General features: G+C 46.3%; 1 protein-coding gene across 1 annotated transcript; it reads right to left on the bottom strand.

Moving 5' to 3' along the window:
* Positions 1–9,244: 9,244 nt before the first annotated feature.
* LOC130868607 (rhox homeobox family member 2-like) lies at positions 9,245–12,963 on the bottom strand. The gene is made up of 4 exons (XM_057760764.1): positions 12,897–12,963; positions 12,356–12,728; positions 10,607–10,652; positions 9,245–9,322 (listed from the first exon to the last, which is right to left on the bottom strand). The coding sequence occupies exons 1-4, from the start codon at positions 12,961–12,963 to the stop codon at positions 9,245–9,247; spliced, it is 564 nt and encodes a 187-aa protein (XP_057616747.1).
* Positions 12,964–20,059: the final 7,096 nt, after the last annotated feature.

The following is a 20,059-nucleotide window of genomic DNA, read 5'->3' as shown; positions in this document are numbered from 1 at the left end:
AGTGGGAGGTGTGGGTGGAGAGGCATCTGGTTAGCTGCCATCCTGGAGACCTTGGGCATCTGTGTTTTGAGGGAGATGAGAAGGCAGGTTGTTAGGAGAAAAAACAGATTGTTATGAATGAATGGGGCTAGCCATGGGAAAGGTGGCTAACTGCTGGAAAGAATGGGATGGATAAGTGCCCTGGTTGTCCAGGAGAGGCACAGGTCAATGGGTGAGACATGAGAGCAGATACACCCTTTAAAACCAGATTTTTAGTTGCTCGTAGGTGCCTATTTGAGCCTGGAGAGGTGGGACCAATGGTAAAGTCCCCAGAGCTGGTGCAGGTGCTGGCATTACCTGGAGAACTCTCTGCAGGTAGGCCTAGGCCCAGGCAGGGGTGAACCTGCAAAATATGCTCGGAAAGGAGTGGGGTTAAAATAGCCTCTGGAGACTGATAGTTTTCACCAGACAAGATTTCTTGATACAGCAGCAGAACTTCTCCCAGGAGCCTGCAGGTATCTATCTGTAAGACAGCTGGAACAGAAAATGAGCAGGGTCAAAATAGCCTCTGGAGACTGATAATTCTCACCAGATCAGATTTCTTGATACAGCAGCAGAACTTCTCCCAGGAGCCTGCAGGTATCTATCTGTAGATAGCTGGGACAGATTGCTATGCATCTTGGAGTTATAGAAAAGGCTATGGCTTTAGGTTGAAAAGCATGAACATTTTAGAAGACAATTAGAAGAAATTTAAAACTCTGAACCTCAGAAGTTATATCTGAAACCTGGTAATCCTGGCCTATGAAGCCTGTGAAAGAGGCACACTTGTCTGTACTTTTAGTGGGAAACTTAAATAATGAAGTACTGAGCTACCAGCACCTTAAGTCATCAAATGCCATCAGATAGCTCTGAGAGAGGTAAACAAAGGAGCAGAAGTGACACAGCTTTTTTCATCTACCCAGGCAATCCCAAGTCTTTCTGTGGTCTTTGGCAAACACCAGTCTTAGAAGCAGTACTTGCCTTTAGCTGCTAAGCCCAGGAAGCTGTTGGCAGGTTTCCGTCTCACTGGGTCCTTCAGTCATTCAGGCCCAAAGGATAACACAGAGGTCTACATCAGTTATAAACTGATTGGCCCAGTATCTCAGGCTCTTCTTATTAACTAATTCTTATAACTTACATTAGCCCATAATTTTTGTCTGTGTTGGCCACGTGGCTTAGTATCTTTCTTGGCGAGGCAAGGCAGTCATATCTTGCTTCCTTTGCGGCTGGGTCACAACTAGAGACTGAAACTGCCCTCTTCCCAGAATTCTCCTTGCCCTGCCTATACTACCTGTCTGACTACTGGCCAATCAGCGTTTTCTTAAAAATAATACAAGTGACAGGATAAAAGACCATTGTCCCACAGCAGGAGGCCTGACAGACTTTCCTGTGGGGGTAGGGTTTGGTCTACCTGTCTTGGCAGGATGAGATCATCGATTCCCTAGTGTTACTGTCATTTGTTTTAGGCAGGGTCCAGGCAGCTGATGAGGTGAAAGGAAGCTTTTTTTTTTCTGTGTACCTGGACTTGCCACATCCCAAAGCAAGCCTCCAGAAGTAAGGCCTTCTGCAACCATGTATCTTCTTCGAGGAGCTACAGGATGCTGCAGGAGCTTGCATGTCTCTGTATCATAAGAAGCTCGTTCTTTAAATGCCATACTGTCAGATCTGTAAAGGCACTTGAGGATCAGGGTACCTTTACCTGTCGGGTATATCTAAATTAGACATATAAGGTAAATTTGGAGATACAGTTTACCCAATCAGTTACAGCTTACTAATACTAGTAGAGGCAAAAAGATTAGGATATTTTAGTCTCTAGTTTTTAGCTGGAGTCCTGAGACCTAGAGTATAATCCTAATTTGTAGAAGGCAGAATAAAGTTTCATAGAAATATCTTGTAAGCCAAAGTATATTAGACAGGAATATTTCCCTGGTGGGATCAGCGCATGTGGATGTCTGTAGTAAAGATGGCACTGAGGTTTTGGTTTTGACCTCCACTGAGTGGCAGCTAACCACATGTTTGTACTTTTCCAGAGGAGTTGCAATCGGAAGTTACAAGTTTTACAGATTTTAAAACAAGCACACATACACACACAGGCATAAAGCAAGCATACTCTAGTCTATTTGCATATTTCCATCTGTACATAACGAACAGACAAGACTTTTAACAGAAACAAAACTTTAACAAAAAGGACAAACAAAACCCTTGCTGGGAAACTTAAAAATCCTAAAATAAGAAAGACACCATAAGAGTGAAAGGTGTTTTGTGGCGTTAAGGCAGCTCTTACCCTGCTGCCCACAGCATGGAAAAGGTTCTGTGGAGGGGAACCGAGCAGGCAAGAACAAGGGGTGGCAGAGGGGCAGGAGCCATGTGGAGGACATAGTTGCAGCTTAAACTGTGGGGCTCCCAGGCCATTGGGGGATGGGGCATGAAGCATAACAGAGCAGACTGAGCATCCAAGAAGGGAACACACTGGGGAAACTGGAAGATCATGGACAGAAGCACGAAATCCAGGCAGGCGGAGCAGCAAGGAGATTGCCTGCAGGCGAAAGCCGTGAGCAGAGAGGAAGGCTAGGGACAGCAGGAGGAGAAGGGGCAGGGATGCAGTGCTCAGGAACCTGGCCAGGCTAATTCAGCCCCGGTTTGGATAAATTTTGTAGGGTGTTTGGGAAACCAACTTGGACCCCCATTCACAAGCCATTAGCTGGAGACTCGGAGACCAAGACAGGGCGTCCTCTGAAATAGCCTGGGGTCACAACAGTAGGAGGTTTGGGATAATCCTGTGCAGGATGTCTCCCTTACAAGGAGCCCCAAGAAGTAGAGGCTGTCTCTATCCCAGATCAGGCCAGCTACCTGGCACTGCAGTGTCTTGACAGGCAGACTGGAAGATGGAAGGGGTCCTGAACCCCTTTAGAGGCTGTGGCTTGGAACTGAGTTACTCACCAAGCAAGTCTGTCTGATGGAGGAGAATGAAGAGTGGTTTTCCATGGCCACCTGGTAGCAGGAAAGACTCTACTCGGGTTCGGCAACAAATGTTCAGTTTAAATGCCTGCTTAATGGGACTCTGCCACCACTGATGTAATAAGCCAGTCAAGCCGAATTAATAAATCCAGGTTTATTCTGAGCAAAGCATCACTGAGTGGCCCCAGGGGAAGTTGAGGAAACCACAAGAGTGGGGGCTTTTATCTCTGTAAGTTCGAGACCAGCCTGGTCTACAAGAGCTAGTTCCAGGACAGGCTCCAAAACCACAGAGAAACCCTGTCTCGAAAAACCAAAAAAAAAAAAAAAAAAAAAAAAAAAAAAAAAAAAGAGTGGGGGCTTTTAATGCTCTGGGAGTGAGTGAAGCCGCTGATGGTGGGCTTTCTTAGGGACAGAGTCTGGATTGAGGCAGGTCCAGGGGAAGGGGCTTTGGGTGGAGCCTCCACCCAAACACAGGGTAACTATGCAAACTAAAATAAACAGTCTTCTGGAATCAAAAGCTTAACAATTATGATATTCTTGACTCCCCCCAAAGAGGTAAAACATCCCCAGATCATTTATCTGGGTTCTAGCCCCTCCAAGTCTAGATTTGAACATGAGCAATCTTCATCTGATTGGTGGTTTCTTCTATGACTTTTCCTTTGTCATCTCTTTGTATCCAACAGTTGCTCAGGTTGAACTATTCACAAATGCCCCCTTTAGAAACAAGTAAATAGTCTAAAGGTAAATGGTTTTAGTAAATGGCATTGTGCATTTTGGTCTGTGGTTTGATTAGGATGTTAAGGGCCTTTGCAGCTTCAGTAGTTTGCATCGCATTGCACTGCACTGCACTGCATTGCAGCAGCTTCTAATCTAATGATGGGGCTTTAGCATATAGATAGATGGAGATATGGCAACCCCAGGATCCATTTTCTGCCCAGGTGGCTGGACCATAATAATGGATCATATGTTCATGGGGCTATTTGTTAGCTTTGCAGTCAACAATCTATAAGGTCTGTCAGTTTCTTTGGGTCTCCCAGTCCTCATATATCTGTATTTCCAAGTTCTTTCCTCTGGCAAATGGGAATAGGAAGAAAGAGGGCTGGATAGATCTTAAGATCTGGACCAGTTTTGGAGGAAGTGAAGCATAAGCGGTTCTCCCATAACCAATATAGTCTACCTGGGGCTTACCATTTGATGTTAGTGCCACAGTGCCCCATGCCTGCCAGGGGTGAGGGAAGTTAGACAAAAGGTGCAATCTGATTCTGAATAGTTTGGGGATCTCTACTATGGAGTTTTCTGGGCACTTTCAGTGTAGAGTCTTTGGTTCAGACATGTTAAGCTTACAACAGAAACACTGAACTGCTTTCCCCATAGGGAAATGTATTTTTTCCCTATAACTCAGGTTTTAAGAAGTACAATTCTGGTAGTAGGTTTGGGAGTATCTTATTTTTATTATAAAGTTTGAGAGGACTAAACTGTTTAGCTTCCCAAGGCTATTGATCTCCTCTATTAGTTCCTCCACATACATAGCAAGAAGAGACCCTAAGAGTCTGAACTGTTTTGTGCCAGGTTTAGAAACGCATTTCTGGTTATGGTAAGGATTTGGTGGGTGGGCTGCTATTTAGTTTCTCATAGAAGAACTGGAAGACTTGGTATGATATGGTGACAGACGCCGAAACTACCCGGTAAGCCACAGCCACATGGCAATACACAGATTAATAGAAATGGGTTAAATTAAGATATAAGAGTTAGCCAATAGAAACTAAAGCTAGTGGGTCACGCAGTGATTTAATTAATACAGTTTCTGTGTGGTTATTTAGGGGCCCCAAAGAACAAAGAGCAAAAGAGTAAAAAAAAAAAAAAACCAGCTACAGGCCTGCTCTCCAGAGTGCTACTGCCAGTGGGGGGCAGTGCATATTCTCCAACTGTGCCGCCTCAGGGCCAGATCAGCCACCTGCCTCAGGTGGCAAAGGGTGGGAGAGGGAGGGAGGTCATCTCCCTCTCACCCACTCTACCATATTCCAGATGAGGGCTGGGGTCTGATCTCCCTCAAGCATTCCCATGGCCTGGTCATCTGTACCCCCATCAAAGGGGGTCAACTCTACAGTGCTGCCTGGAAGAAGTGCAGCGCCTACCTTCCTGAGTGCTGCAGTCTGTGAGGGGCAGGATCAGCTCTCCCACTCTTGGACCCTGGGACCAGTTTTTCCGGCCTGGAGTAGGTAAAGTGCCTGGGGCAAGGGGCAAGGGGTATCTCCCTCCTCATGCTACCATGTGATAGGCCATGGGCTAGCTCTCCACTCGCATGTCTTCAGGGCTGACTCACCTGCACCCCAGCTCTGCTGTGCTGCCCTGGCAAGGTGCAGAGCCTGTTCTGAGAGCTGCAGTGGGTGGGGGCAGGACCAGTTCTCCCTAGTGCTTCAGCCAGTGAGGGGGCAAGACCAACTCTGTGCAGCCCAATCCTCACTGCTTTCAGTGGTGACAGGAGCCAGGGACATAGCACAGACCACAGAGGCAGCAGGATCACAGACCCAGCCAGTCCCAAGCCAGACAAGGACCTTGGGGCAGCCCAGGCCCCCAGTGAAACCATGGCCCTGGAAGCAGTGCAGGCTCCTCAGATATGCATGGCTCCAACAGAGGCTCAACCCTCCAACAGTGATCTGACCCTTGGTGATGCCCAGGCCCTTAATGCGTCTGAGTGGCCCTTAGCGGCAATATGGGCCATGGATAGCCATACAGGTCCCTGCTGTGGTTGGACCATGGGCTCAGACAGGGTCCTCGGCAGGTGCCCAGGCCCAAATGTCACAGTGGCCTCAGGTGGCAGTGCAGGTCCCCCTGAACAGAATGGCCTGTGAACACCCATATGGCCCAGGTGTAAGCCCAGATCCCGAGCATCCACACAGGAATCTCAGACATCAGTGCAGACCCCGGCTGTGGCAGGGTCACTGACCCAGACATGGTCCCTGCTGCAGCTCGGGCCCATATGACACCCTGGGCCTGGGTTGCAGCACACGACACTCAGGTCAGTATGGGTTCAGCAGTGGCGCAGCTCTCAGGCACCAAGAAGGCCACAGGGTGGGAGCCCAGATCCTGGGCATCAGTGTGGTGTTTGGTAGCAACACGGGTCACGGACATCAGCACAGACTCAGGCTGTGGTAGGACCACAGACCAAGACATGGAGATCTCTCCTGGGTGGTGACAGAGAGGGAAAGCTGGCGGGCTGAACCAGCCCAGCTACCAGCCAGATCCAGAGTCAGGTCAACAAGGTAGCCCACCCCACACCCACCTCATCTCTGAACCGCTGGAGCACGTGACGGCACAGACCCAAAGCAGCAGGATCTCCACAACACGGGGCAACAACAGGACGTCCAAGAGAGTCCAAGTGAGGGCCCAGTACCCACAGCACGGCAGAAACCAGAGGTCCCGGACCAGACCAGTGACTCTGTGCAATGACCATTTGCAAGCAAAGGGCATATATGTGTGGACTGAAGGGTAACCTGCGACACAGCGCAACTTCCGCACCGAGGTTTGAGGGATGGTTGATTTTTTTGTGCTTTGGTTCGGGTTTTTGTTTTACTTTTAAACTTTATTTTGGCAGGGGAGGTTGCAAGCGCAGAGGGCAGAAGCGAGGAGACAGGGGAATGAGTCATATTAGGATGCATGATGCGAAATTCACAAAGAATCAAGAAAATGTTTTAAAACTAAATACAAATAAAAGCAAGACGTATGAAAAAACCGGAGATGGCATTAAAGATTCAAGAACCACTCCGTGTTGGTCAGTATCGTGTCTACCCTTTCAGCTCTCTGTGGTGCCCGTGAGACTGCCTGGGATCTTCCAAGATCACATGGTATAGAGGGGCACTGAATAGCAGAGGCTGGGTTTCCACAGTTCCAAAGGCCGTAGCCCCCAGTGACTTCTCTAGATACACAACGGCCATGTTCTCCTATGCAAGGCTGGAATTCCTCAGGAGGGTCCTGATCAGAAGGGCTCCCCAAGCCCTCTGAGCTACTGCTGCGCTCTGAAGCCGCCATGCAACAGGGGAAATGCAACAGGGGCACCTGCAGCTCAGGAGAGCAGGGCTGCAGCTCAGTGAAGTTCCGTCCTAAGGGCCTGAAATGCAGGGCCACTCGAGAGACAGGATAGAAACACCCGCATTACCAAGGAGGCTTTGGGACAAAGCTGTACATTCACACAATTTCTGAAACAAACATGGTTACATTTTAAAAACCAAATCATGCCCATTGCTCTCTGCTTGGCAGGAAAATGAGAAGTGACAGACGGAACTGATAAGATGAAATACGAAAGGGATCATTTCTTCCTCCCCTCCCTCCCTTCCTACCTCCCTCCTTTCTTTGTTTCTCTCTTTCTTTCTTCCTTTTTTTGAGACAAAATGTCCCAGGCAGAGCTAAAACTCAGTCTGAAACGAAGAACGAAATGGACATCATCGACCACAGCTGTAGCAGGGTCATTGACCCAGACATGGCCCCTGACCCCCAAAGAAACCATGGCCCTGGCTGGCAGCACAGGCTCCTCAAATCTCATGGCCCCAGCAGAGACTTAACTCTCGGACAGTAACATGGCCCTAAGTGGTAGCCCAGGCCCCTGATGTCTGAGTGGCCCTTAGTGGCAATGTGGGCCATGGATATCAATACAGATCCCGGCTTGATTGGACCATGAACTCAGACATGGTCCTTGGCAGTAGTCCAGGCCCAGATGACAGTGCAGGTCCCTCTGATCAGCGTGGACCTAGCAGCAGTGTGCCTATTAAACACCTACATGACCCCAGGTGGGGTTACGGAGCATGGCATCTGCACAGCCTTTGATGGCAACAGGAAACTTGAACATCAGTGCAGACCCCGGCTGTGGCAGGGCCACTGACCTAGACACAGCCAAGGCCACAGTTTGGGCCTGTATGATGCTCTCGCTCTGTGTGGCATTTGTGTCTCACTCAGGTCAGTGTGGGTTCAGCAGTGGCACAGCTCTCAGGCACCAAGAAGGCCACAGGGTGGGAGCCCAGATCCTGGGCATCAGTGTGGTGTTTGGTGGCAACAGGGGTCACGGACATCAGCACAGACTCAGGCTGTGGTAGGACCACAGGCCAAGACTTGGTTCTTGGCAACAGCCTGGGCTCGGATGTCATCCTGGCCCTAGTTGGCATTGCAGATCATCAAGATTGGCATAGCCTCAGTGATGACATAGTCCCCAAACACCAACATGTGCCCAGGTGGCAGTCCAGACCCCAGACATCAGCTCAGCCTTTGATTGTAGCAGGAGCTATGGACATTGACACAGATCTTGGCTGTGGAAGGGCCATATTTATTTTTTTTTCGTTTTGTCTTTTTTTTTTTTTGGCACCATTCAGTGTACAGCTGTCACACAGAGTCAGCATGAAGGACACAATGTAGTACACGGGGTGTTTTGTTTTCTGATTTTTTAAAGTCATGTTCAGTTTATCAGGAACATAAAATAGATTTTAAGCCTTACTCTATTTCTGAAATCGAGAGAATTACACAATTTGAAAATACACCTTATGGAGTGTCAGCTTCCGCTCTGAGGAGGAGGGATAATATACCTCCTGGACTGGGGGTAGGACACAAAAGAGAGGGAAGCCCCGCTGCAGATGGAATGGAGTAGATCCAGCATTCTTTTTGAAGCACAGATCTCTGGCAGAACCATTCCTAAGTGCCCTGGGTGCTTCATACTGTAGGAGCATTGGGAACAGAAAGCTAGACTTTTGCTACCTGCTTCCCATGAATTCCTTGAATAGTTTCTTAGGAAGTTTCTGTCAGAGTCCAAAGTTAGACCCAGATTCCCAGGATGGGCAGAATTAGCTCTGTTTTGGGAGAAAAACTGGTTCTTCCTAGGGACTTGTCCTCGCCTCCTTCCGCATTTGTGGTCTGACAAGATAGAAGTGGGGGATGTGGGCAGCATGATAGCAGGGACAGACAGGCGTGGGTGGGTCAGGCCAAACCTACCGCACTACTTGGGAAATGCCTGCAATCTGCAGGGCACACCGATGCGCCACTGACCCAGTGTTGCCATTTTGTGCAAAGAGACCTTGTCATTGTGTTTAAATAACAGTTTCTTGATAGCTTATACAATCATCGTGACATTCCTGAAATTCCTGAAAACAAATGGGGACAAATGTACGGAGAAGTCATCTCTTTATTGAAAATACAGATGCTGAGGGGATACGAGTGTGAGTGTTAGCGGCAGCAAAAGCTTCTGAACATCTGGCTCCTGGGTGAGGGCGCTTCTTTAGGACTTACTTCACAGTCTTCGGAAAAGAAGCATCTCTACACGCTTCTGATCTCTCTTGTATTGTTCTCGCCTCCCCTTAAACCAATTCTACAAGTCAGAAGGAAAAAAAATCTGGTTCAGTAGGATAATCAGGATATAATCAGAAAACACACCATGGAGCGTTAGCTGCCCCTATATTTTATACTGCACAGAAGAACCTGCTGTCTCACTGCCCTAATTCTGTGAGGGGCTGAGGGGCTGGCACAGGGTCCAGTGCTTGATTAGAATGTGGGAGGCCCTGGTTTCCACCCCAGTACTGCAGAATAGTCCCTGGACAAGTGTCCAGATGGGGCATGTCTTTCCCCGTCTCTACAGTAATCCACTCTGGAGGATGTTAGCAGCATTTTCAGGCAGATGCACCACTGTGCTTCAGTCAGAATGCTGGGTGCCCTAATCTGTGTGGCTTTACCAGGCGCTTCAAACAGCAGGAGGAGGACAGGGCATATGGACTCTATGCTTCCCCATTTTCATCAGTCTCTGTTTAACCAAGTTTACATCAGCATTATGAAGAGTGCAGGGTTCACCCTGTGAACTATCCTCACACCCAGGTTATCCCTGTAAGGATGGAATCTATGCCTAGTTTTCAGTATTTCAGTTTAAGATCATGGAACTCCCGATCTCATTTAAATTAATTCAAAGTAAATTTGAATAATTTATAATTATAACCCTAGTGGGATGTCTTTACAGAGACATTCTATCTGAAGGATATTAGCATTACAAGGAGTTACACACAACATTTCTATATTAATATGCTATTAATACAATAATTAATGCATAAATTGTATTCATATTTATATGTTAAAACACACATATTCATAATTTATAGGATACATGTATGTATCATACATATGTGTCTAGGGAGTGAAAGGAGGTTAGTGCTATTCTGTGTTCTCTTTGGAAGTTGTGCTTCATCTTGAAATGAGCCATTTTTAGTTGATTGGATTTTCTTATCCCATTTTATGCTCACAGAGGACATAAAGCTAAAAGTCATTTTAAGGGGCCTGTAGGGATCTCTAAGAGTTAAAAACACTTGCTGCTCCTGTAAAGGACCTGAGTTTGGTTCCTATCACCTATATAAGGTAGCTCAGGACCACGTGTAATTCAAGCTCCAGGGGATTTGACCCTCTCTTCTGGCCTCTGAGGGTACTTGCATATAGACGCAGACACATCTATACACATGAATTGTTAAAACATCTTTGAAAAACATGTTATTTTGAAACATAATGTGGTAAAAAAAATCCACGACACAACAACTCTCCCCACAGGACGAAAGGATTCAAGATAAGAAGCAAATTCTAGAATAGCTGTCTTGCCAAATTGTCTTCTCCTTACCTGAACTCTAGTTTCAGTCACGCCTATCCATCTTGCCAGCTGTTTTCTGAGGGAAAAAAAAATAACAGATGTTCATTACTGGGCATCTTGGATAAAATAAAGTATATGAAAGATACTTTATATTTGTTTTTAAATGTTTGTCCCATCTTTCACGTACTGGTGACATTCACCTTGAAGATTATGAGATTTTAAAAAATGCTACTGGTGCTGGGTGGTGGTGGTGCACGCCTTTAAACCCAGCACTTGGGAGGCTGAGGGAGACGGATCTCTGTGAGTTTGAGGCCAACTTGGTCTACAGAGTAAGTTCCAGGAAAGCCTGGCCTATACAGGAAAACCCTGTCTTAACAAACAAATAAACAAAACCTGCTGGTAATTTTGTTTTATTATCATCCACCATTAGCAGAGATTTAAACACACCATGTCCCCAATAAGAATTTTGAAAAAACACTAATCTGGACAGCCTAAACCTCCAAAGAAATGCTCCTAACATCAAGTGAGGTGGTTCACAAGACTTTCTCAAATAATAAAAGAAAAGCTACAAAGCAAACACAAATAGGAAAAAACTACGTGAGGCATTTTGTCCGGATTAAAGGGTAAGGACGAATAAAGGAAGACAGATTAATGGGGGGGGGGACATCTGAAGACTTCTAATGTCCAATTAACTCATGAGGATGTCCAGCCTGCTGACACCAGGGAAACGAAATATCACGTTTATTTGTTGAACTTATTTAGTGTGCATTAATGCATGCATTCTGTAGGTGTAGGGGTGTGTATACCCGTGCTCTGATGCACCTGTGCAGGTCAAAGGGCAACTGATGGGTGTTGGGTCAACTTTTCACATCTTTTAACAGGACCTTACTCATAAAATTCATTGCCCAAAGTTTTCCACTCTGATTCACTGAAATAATGTAAGAAAATACTTCCATTCCCATTGTCTTAGTTAGGGCTACTATTGCCGTGAGGAAAACACCATGACCAAAAGCAAACTGAGGAGGAAAGTGTTTATTTGGCTTACACTTCCAGATCATCATTGGAGGAAGTCAGTACAGGAGTCAAGTAGGACAAGAATTTAAGAGACGGGAGTTGATGCAGAGGCCATGGAGAGGAGCTGCTTACTGACTTTCTCCTTATGGAGCCCAGAATGACTGACCAGCCTAGGGATGGCCCCACCCACATGGTCTGGACCCTCTCACATTAATCAATAATTAAGAAAATACCCTACAGGCTGGTCTACATCCTCATCTTAGGGAGGCATTTTCTCAGTTGAGGTTCCCATCTCTCTGATGCCTCTGGCTTGTGTCAAATTCACAGAAAACTAGCCAGCACGCCCATTTTGCACGACTCTCACCACTCCCCCCAGCACACCGGTGCAGGAAGCAGGAGTCGGCAGCCTTGCTTTGGGAGGGGGATTTTATTTACATAGGGTAAGAGATGGGTTGAGGAGATAGTACAGAAGCTAAAGGCGACTGCCAGCAAGCCCGAAGGCCTGAGGGTGATCCTTGGGACTCCTGTGGTGGAAGGAGACAAGGGACTAACTCAATTGTATTCTGCCCTTCACACTAACACTAACACTAACACCCACAGAAGCGCATCCCCACACCCACAAATAAAACCAAGCAAATGAATGAATAAGCAAGATGCAGTTTTTAAGGAGTGGTAAAGGAGGAGGATCAGGGAGAGGGCCAAAAGTCACCCTGAGTCACCTCGTGCTCCCAGGAAACAGGGTTTCAGGCTGCGCTATCTGCTTACCTTAGTTCTGCGCTGATGTAGTGATTTTGCTGGAAAAACCGCTCCAGCTCCTGCAACTGCCACTGGTTGAACTTGTACTGGAAACCACGCTGGCGCACCAGCACGGACACAGGTTGTGCACATTCTGCAACCTCCGTGTCCCTGGGGACTGGCTCTTTTGGCTGCTTCTCATTCTCCTGGTCACTGCGGCTGGTGCCGTGGTCCTCTTGTTTCAAGTTATCCATGAGGCATGAGGCACCAGCAGCTGAGGGCCCTTCTCCACTGAATTCTTCTGCTCCTTCCCCTTCGGCTGCGGCGGCTCCAGCCTGGCCCTGACCACTGTCATTTTCCAATCTTCCCTCTCCAGTCAGAAAGGAGATCTGTGTCTTTACACCTGGAAGTAGAGAGACAGAGAAAGACCAGGAGTTAAAGCCCAGGGTGACCTGAGGGCGCCATGTAGTCGCAGCGAAGCCAGCAGCGCACAGCGCCTGTCTAGTCTTCTCAGTGGGACGCTCCTCCCCTCGTGGACATCTCCAATCCACCTTTCCCAGCACGCACTGACCGTTCCGTTTTTCTTCATCCTTATCAAGTCCTTCATAAAGCAGGTAGTTGGTGTCTCGGCGCTCCATGCCTTGAATGCTCACTAGCAGCTTGCCTCAGGAGATTCTGGGTTGAAGCTCCTGGGTTACAAAAGCCCGTGCCTCTCAACCAGGAAGAGTTCTCTTTTGGCCCCGGGGGCCGGTAGTACAGGTTACCAACTATCCAATCATGAGCCTGCTATCCTGGCTTCCATTTGACCTCTGGCTGCTACAGGTTGAGCCCCCAAAGCTCAAAGCAGAGCCGTTTGGTGCCGCAACGAGCAGAATATGTTTGTCTGGGAGGCACGGTCCTTGGGTTTGTAGGGACACGGTTGAGACTCTCCAAGTCGCTGCTTCGCCTTGGGAAGGTGTGGTAGTCATCTGTGCCAACAGATTTATATTGAAGAAGAAAAGCTCTGGAGGCTCTGGAGAGATGTTTGCAGACTATCACTTAGTTAGTTGGGGCTGCTTTTTCACAGCCTTAATCACTGTGCTCTGAACAGAAGAAAGTGGATTTCTGCGAGTTCCAAGCCAGTCTGGTTTACATAGTCATTTCCCGGCCAGCCAGAGCCACAGTGAGACAATTTCTTCTCAGGGCCTAGTAGTTCACCTGTTACTTGACAAAGAACAGAAATTAAAGATTATCCCATGAGGTCTTTTCCTTTGGGTTTTCATAGAAAGCGAATTTAGAGTCTGTCGTATTTGCATTGTCTGCCTTTAGGGGAGCTGGGGCGTGGATTGGGGTTTAGTAGGACCGTTAAACCTTTTTAGTGCTGTTAAGTACTGTTGAACCTGTGAGAATTGTCATACCTGGGCTGAGGTTCCTCGCCTTTCTCTTGAACGCATTTCTAACGTCTTCTGTGAATGGTCAAAAGTCAAGAACAGACTTTTATGCCTGGTTTCCATCCCAGAGTCAAGCAGCCCCTTCAATGGCATGTGGTCAGACTGGTCCCAAGACAGCCAGCTTTCCCAGCATGTTCTGGTCAGTCTGAGAGTAGAAAGAGCCTCAGACAATTATGATATCTCCAGGAAGTTCCTTTTGTAGGGTGCCTGAGTAGGAATTCTTCTCCCATCAAAAGATATACCTCAGAATTCCAGAACTAAGTCTATGTATGTATGTTTCCTGCCATTTACTCTTTGCTATGTAGCCCGAAGCTGCTATTGTCAAGGTACACAGAGCCTGGGCATTTTTTTCCTCTCTAATTCTGGTCAAGATTGCAAAGATAACCACACCCATGTTGAGCATGTAGCTTACTGCATAGAGCTCTAGCCTAGCACACACACCACTGCGGCTACTTCCCAGCACTGTAGAAGCCAGCACGGAGTCTCAGTTTGTAATGCCTGTAATCTTAGCACTCAGGAGGTAGAGGCATAAAGTTTAGAACTTCACCTTCAGCTACAGAATTTGTTTGAACCCAGCTAGGGACACATGCACTGTGTTTTTTTTTTTTTTTTTTAAAGCAAACTCCATCTCCTCCCCAAATTCCAATATTGCCATTTTGAAATAAGGTAGTGGACGATGGGCCTGATTTAGTTTTTAAATTCACTGAGATATGCTTCTTGTCTTAATATGTGATCTATCCCGAAAAGTGTTCCTAGTATATTTTTTAAAAGTGTATTTTACTGCTTATGGTTCTAATGCACGTAGGAGTTCTAGCTGGGTAGGACTACTGGTTGCTTTTCCTCCTTGGCAGCTTACACAGCACCTTTGGAGACTACGAAAGCTGGTCTTTGCGGAGGGGGGCTTTCATGTCAGTTCCAGTGGGTTTTCTGCAAGTCCTGTGTGTGAAGTGTCACGTTTCCAGCAATACGGACTCACCGTTGCTTCTCGAAGGCCACTGAAAGCAACAGCATTAGCCTGGCCAACAACTTGAAATGGGGCTTCTTATGCCTGCTATTGGGGGTTTCGTTATATAGTCTATACCTCTTGGGAGGAGCATTGTCAGCCCAAGTGGGATAACTGAGCTTAGAGAATATATTTTTCCTAAGCTAGTCTAAGTGCTCGTGCACATGCGTATACACACACACTTACATATCCTAAGCGTGTATATGTGTTTATACACATAGACTTAGATGTTTAATGTGTAATTTTGGGTAAACAATTCCTTATTTTTTTCAGACATCCTTAGTGTTGTTTTACCCTCTCTCTCTTTCTTTAATGACCTCCCCCTCCACTCCACAATTAAAGGCACATTTCCCCATCTCTCTCATTTGTGTACTGCTGTTCTCTAGTGCTATCCGCCCCCCATGGTACCTTTTTGCTTTGCTGGTTCCTGCGACTACTCCATCCGAAGATTTGGAGCTTGGAGCTTCACATGAGGGAGACACTCTTCATCTGTCTTTCTGGGTCTGGCTTATCTCGCACAATATATTTCCTAGTTTCATCCACTGCAGATTTAATAACTTCATCTTTTTTACAGACAAGTACTGTGGTATAGCGTGTCTACACTACATTTTTACAATCCATCCATCACTTGAAGGACATTTAGGTTGTTCCCATTTCCAAACTATTATGAATAGGGCCGCAGTGAACATGCCTGAGCTCGTCTCTGTGGAATAGGGTGTTTTGGCCATATGCCAAGGAGTGGTATAGTTGGGTCCTCTAGTAGATTTAATTTTAGCTTTTCGAGACTTCTCCACACTGATTTTCAGAGTGGCAACGGCAGTTTTTTTCACCTATGGTGAGCAAGGCTTCCCTTTCCCATATCACCGCCAGCATTTGCTGGCAGTTCTTCTCAGCAGTTTAGCCATTTTCACTGGGGGAGGTTATTTTTAAAGTGGTTTTCATTTGAATTTTTCTAATTGCTGAGGATATTGAACACTTTTTGAGATTTTCTTTAATTATTTCTTATTCTGAGAGCTCCCTGTCCAGATCCATAGCCCATTTTTTTTTACTTTGGGTCATTTCTTTTCTTGAGTTTAGTGGTGTTATTATTTGTGTGAGTGCTCTGTACATTGTGGATATGAGTTGTTTGTCTGATGTACTGCGGACAAAGATTCTTATTCACTTTAAAGGCTTCCAAGCCAATCCGAATCAAAATTCCCACATCCCTTACAGTCTTAGATAAAAAAACTTGATTATTTCTTTTGCTGTAAGAAGGCTTTCATTTTATGAGTTTCCATTTGTCAATTGTTGATCTTAATTCCTGAGCTAATGAAATCCTATCCACAATGTCCTTTCCTATGCTTATATCTTGTGGGGTAATGCCTATGTTTTTCCCCCAGTAATTCCAGCATTTCAGGTTTCATTCTGGGGCCTTTAGTCACTTAGTCCATTTGGCATTAATTTTTGTTTCATTTACATGCATGCTTGTTGTTGGTGTATATGCAAGGTTACCGGCTTGAAGTAGTTTTTTTTTTTTTTTGACAGACTTTCACCTTGTAACCCTGACTAGCCTTGAATTCACTATGTAGACCAGGCTGGCCTCAAAATCACAGAGATCCCCCTGCCTCTGCCTCTTGAGTGCTGGGATTAAAGGAGTGAGCCGTCACCATTTGGCCTAGTTTTGTGATTTGATTTTGTTTCCTGCCACTTTGTTGATCTTTTTAATATATGCCTGTATTTGGCTTGCCAGCACTTTTTCTTTATTCCCATAAAAAGTTCAGGCAAAAAAGCTGTGAATATTTCATGCTGTGTTGCATAAAACTCGGAGATATAAAAAAAAAAAAAGTTCAGGCAATGCAGTAGCAGTAGCCATCTCTAAACCCAGTTCTGATGAAATTCGGTGTGGGGTGGAGGTACAAAGCCCCTAGGGATAACTGGCTGAACTGGGGAGCTCCAGGTTCAGGAAGTAATTTTGTCTAAAAAAAAATTAGATAGAGAACCAGGCAGTGGTGGTGCCTATCTTTAATACTAGCACTTGGGGGGCAGAGGCAGGCAGATCTCTGTGAGTTCAAGACCATCCTGGATTAGAGTGAGTTCCAGGACAGCTAGGGCTGTTACACAGAGAAACCTGGTCTCAATCCCCTCACCTCCCCCCAAAAAGCTAGAGAACAATTGAGAAAGACCCCTGACATCTAGTTTCTATATGCACAAGCAGACATGCACACCCCTCCAACACGTGCATACACAACCTTCATGCACATCACTAGATAGAAAAACCAATAATGTTATTTGGAGGTAAGATACTAGCTCCCATTTTGATCTCAGTTTATATGATTTTGAAGTGATCTTTGATTCACTAAAGTCTTTGGCCTAGAATTGAATTTTATCTCTTATCAAGGTCATGGGAAATTTCTTTGGATTTTACTTATCTGTTCTGTATATTTTTCTAGATTTTGCTTTTAAAATGCTTTTATTTTATGTATGTGGGGGTTTTGCCTGGATGAATGTCTGTCCACCAAGTGTATGTAGTACCTGAGCAGTCCAAAAGAGGGTGCTGGATCCCCTGGGACTGGAGTTACAGATGGTTGTGAGCTACCATGTGCTTAGAGGGCATGAGTGAGTGGGTCTCTGATTCTTTTCTTGTCTTTTCTTTAACTTTTATTGATTCTTCGTGGATTTCACACCACACACTAAAATTCCACTTATCTTGCACCCTTATCCTCACATCTGCCCTCTGCTCTTACAACCTCCTCCCAAAACCAAACCAAATTTAAAAGAAAAAAACCAAACCAAATTAAACCAAACAAAATGAAACAAAAAGAGAATAATCTCATAATGGAAGCTGTAGTGTGGCCTGTTGAGTCACATGTAAACAGAGACTGCACTTTCATTTCCTGACTGCCCAGACTCGAATGCTCACACAGAAACTATATTAATCACAGCACTTTTTGGCTGATGGCTCAGACATATTTCTAGTTAGCTCTTACATCTTAAATTAACCCATTTCTATTTGTCTATGAATTGCCATGTGACTGTGGTATTACCTCATTTTTTTACATGTCTTGTTTCCTTGGTGGCTGGCTGGCATCTGCTTGATTCCACCTACTCTCTCTTTATATATCTCTATTCTGCTAAGCCACTGGCTGAACAGCTTTATTCATCAACCAATAAAAGGAATACATATACAGAAGGACATTCCACATCACCCACACAGTTTTTACCCTTTAGTTCATTTATCTTTACTTGTAAGTGTTCATTGCCATGAGACATTGGTCTGGCTCGTGGCCTCTGGCTTCTGCTACACCACCAATAATGGGCCCTCACTGGGACTCCTCTTGGATATTCTATTGTTGTCCTGTGTCATGGAGATCCTGCTGATTTGGATTTGAAGGGTTGTCCCCTTTACATGTGCCAACAGTTCCTAGATGATGAGGTGGATGTGGAGGTGAGCCAACTCATAATCCTAATTCTGGGCCTGGATGGGGGCTAGGTTGGCCAATCCATCAGCTTTCCCTCAGCGTCACTACCTGGGTGAGTTCTCCAGCACTGCCTTGGCTAGTTCACCCAATGCAGCCTGCAGAAAGGTGAAGGGCCAGTTCTCCTGCTCTCAGGTCCTCAGATCCTGGTCACCTATACTCACACCACCAGGACTAACTCTACTGTTTTGCCCGGGAGAGGTGCAGGGCCCTCTCTCCTGATTGCTGTAGGGGACATATGGGGCAGTGGGGGGGGGGGTCAGCTCTCCTGCTTTCACACCCTCAGAGCTGGTTCACCTGCACACCTGACAACAGGGTCAGTGTTGCCCAGGTGGAGTGCAGGGCCTGCTGTTTTGTGAGGGCAGGAGTAGTTCTCTCACTCTATTAACCCAGGACCAGTTCTCTCTCATAGCAAAGGGTGGAGCGGGGGGGGGGGTGCATCTTTCCCTCACCTATGCCACCAAATGGCAGACAAAGGGGACAGGGTGAGATCTGTTGCTCCCACACTCTCAGGGCTGCCTCACCTGCGTCCCTGTCTACTTGTCTCATAAGCCACGTTTAAAACAGGCTTTTTGCTGGCTGCATATATGTTAGCTATGTGCTCTAGGTCCTGAGAACAAACATCACACCAAACCCTCTGCCGGCACCCTTAAGTGAAGGATGCCGCTCTTGCCTCTCTTGCGAGCATCGGCCTGGGCTTCCAGGATTGGAAGTGTGGGGCAGAGCACAGCAGGAGGTACAAGCAGCTGGGGTATTCAGCTGGAACCTCCGGCTCACTCCTGCTTGATCCAGAAAGCCCCATTCCTCTCTTTCCAAACCCCACCCTCTCAGAGAACCTCCAACAAAGAAAAGTCACCAAAAAGCCCAGTTCTGCATTCTTGGTGACCGTGGCAGCTCCCCCTGAAGTTGCCAGTAGCCCAAGAACCCGCCTAAAGTGGTCAGTTTTTGACCATACTCAGGCACAAACCCAGCTTGTGGAGGACACATCATCACCCCTTCCCTACAGAGATATATGCTTCCTGTTTTAGTTTGGCCACATGACTTCTCTGCTCTGATCTCTGGGACTGGAGGACTCACCCAGGAGTTGCTTTACTCAAATAAACCCATTCTTTTATCTTTTCTGTTCGGCTTGATCTGGCTTACTGTGTTGGCAGAGAAACCTATTATTGCGCTAGAAAACCTATTACTGGGTTCTGAGTCTGACAGAGCAGCTACTGAAGAATTCCAGCCCTGAATGGGGTGGGGGTGTGAACTTTTGCATCAGTAATGAAGTCGTTGGGGACCATGGGCTTTGGGAGTAGAGATACCTGCTTCTTCTCAGTGTCCCTCCACATCATCTGTGACTCTGGAAGATCCCAGGAACGAAGAACCACAAGGTGGCTACAGTAATGTAGCACACTGGGTGTTTCTTGAGTTTTTAAGGGCTATCTCATTTACCAGAAGCTATTTAAGAAGTTACGGTATTGAAAAAAAATAAAGATTTTAAATATTAGTCTCATTCTGAAACTTCGAGAAGATATCTTAAGTGTCAGTCAGTGTATGCTCTAGGGAAAAGGGACAACATGCCTGCTGGGTTTAGGTCAGGGGACAAAAGAAAGAGCCTCATTATGAACTGGGTGGGGTAGGTTCTTCTCTTCCTTTGGAAGCAGCAAGACTCTGGCAAAGTGACTGAAATGTCCTGTGTTTGCCATGGAAAGGGATAGAAGAGTTTGTGGAGCAGCCTAAATTAAAAGACACTGGGCTGCTTCCCAAGAATCCCATGAATGGCCTATATAAGAAAGTTTCTCAGAGATCAGGGTTGAACTAAAATTCTGAGTATGACCAGAGTCAGCTCTATCTAGATAAA

The sequence above is a fragment of the Chionomys nivalis genome, chromosome X, assembly GCF_950005125.1.
Source record: "Chionomys nivalis chromosome X, mChiNiv1.1, whole genome shotgun sequence".
Classification (NCBI taxonomy): domain Eukaryota; kingdom Metazoa; phylum Chordata; class Mammalia; order Rodentia; family Cricetidae; genus Chionomys; species Chionomys nivalis.
Note: the sequence above shows the minus strand (reverse complement) of the source record. Positions and strands in the feature narration are given on the sequence as shown.

Coding starts and splice junctions, on each gene's coding strand:
- LOC130868607 (XM_057760764.1), bottom strand. CDS start 12,963: ATGGAGCGCCGAGACACCAACTACCTGCTTTATGAAGGACTTGATAAG. Junction 10,653..12,355: donor TACATCAGCGCAGAACTAAG/GTAAGCAGATAG, acceptor TTTTTCCCTCAG/AAAACAGCTGGCAAGATGGA. Junction 9,323..10,606: donor TGACTGAAACTAGAGTTCAG/GTAAGGAGAAGA, acceptor TCTGACTTGTAG/AATTGGTTTAAGGGGAGGCG.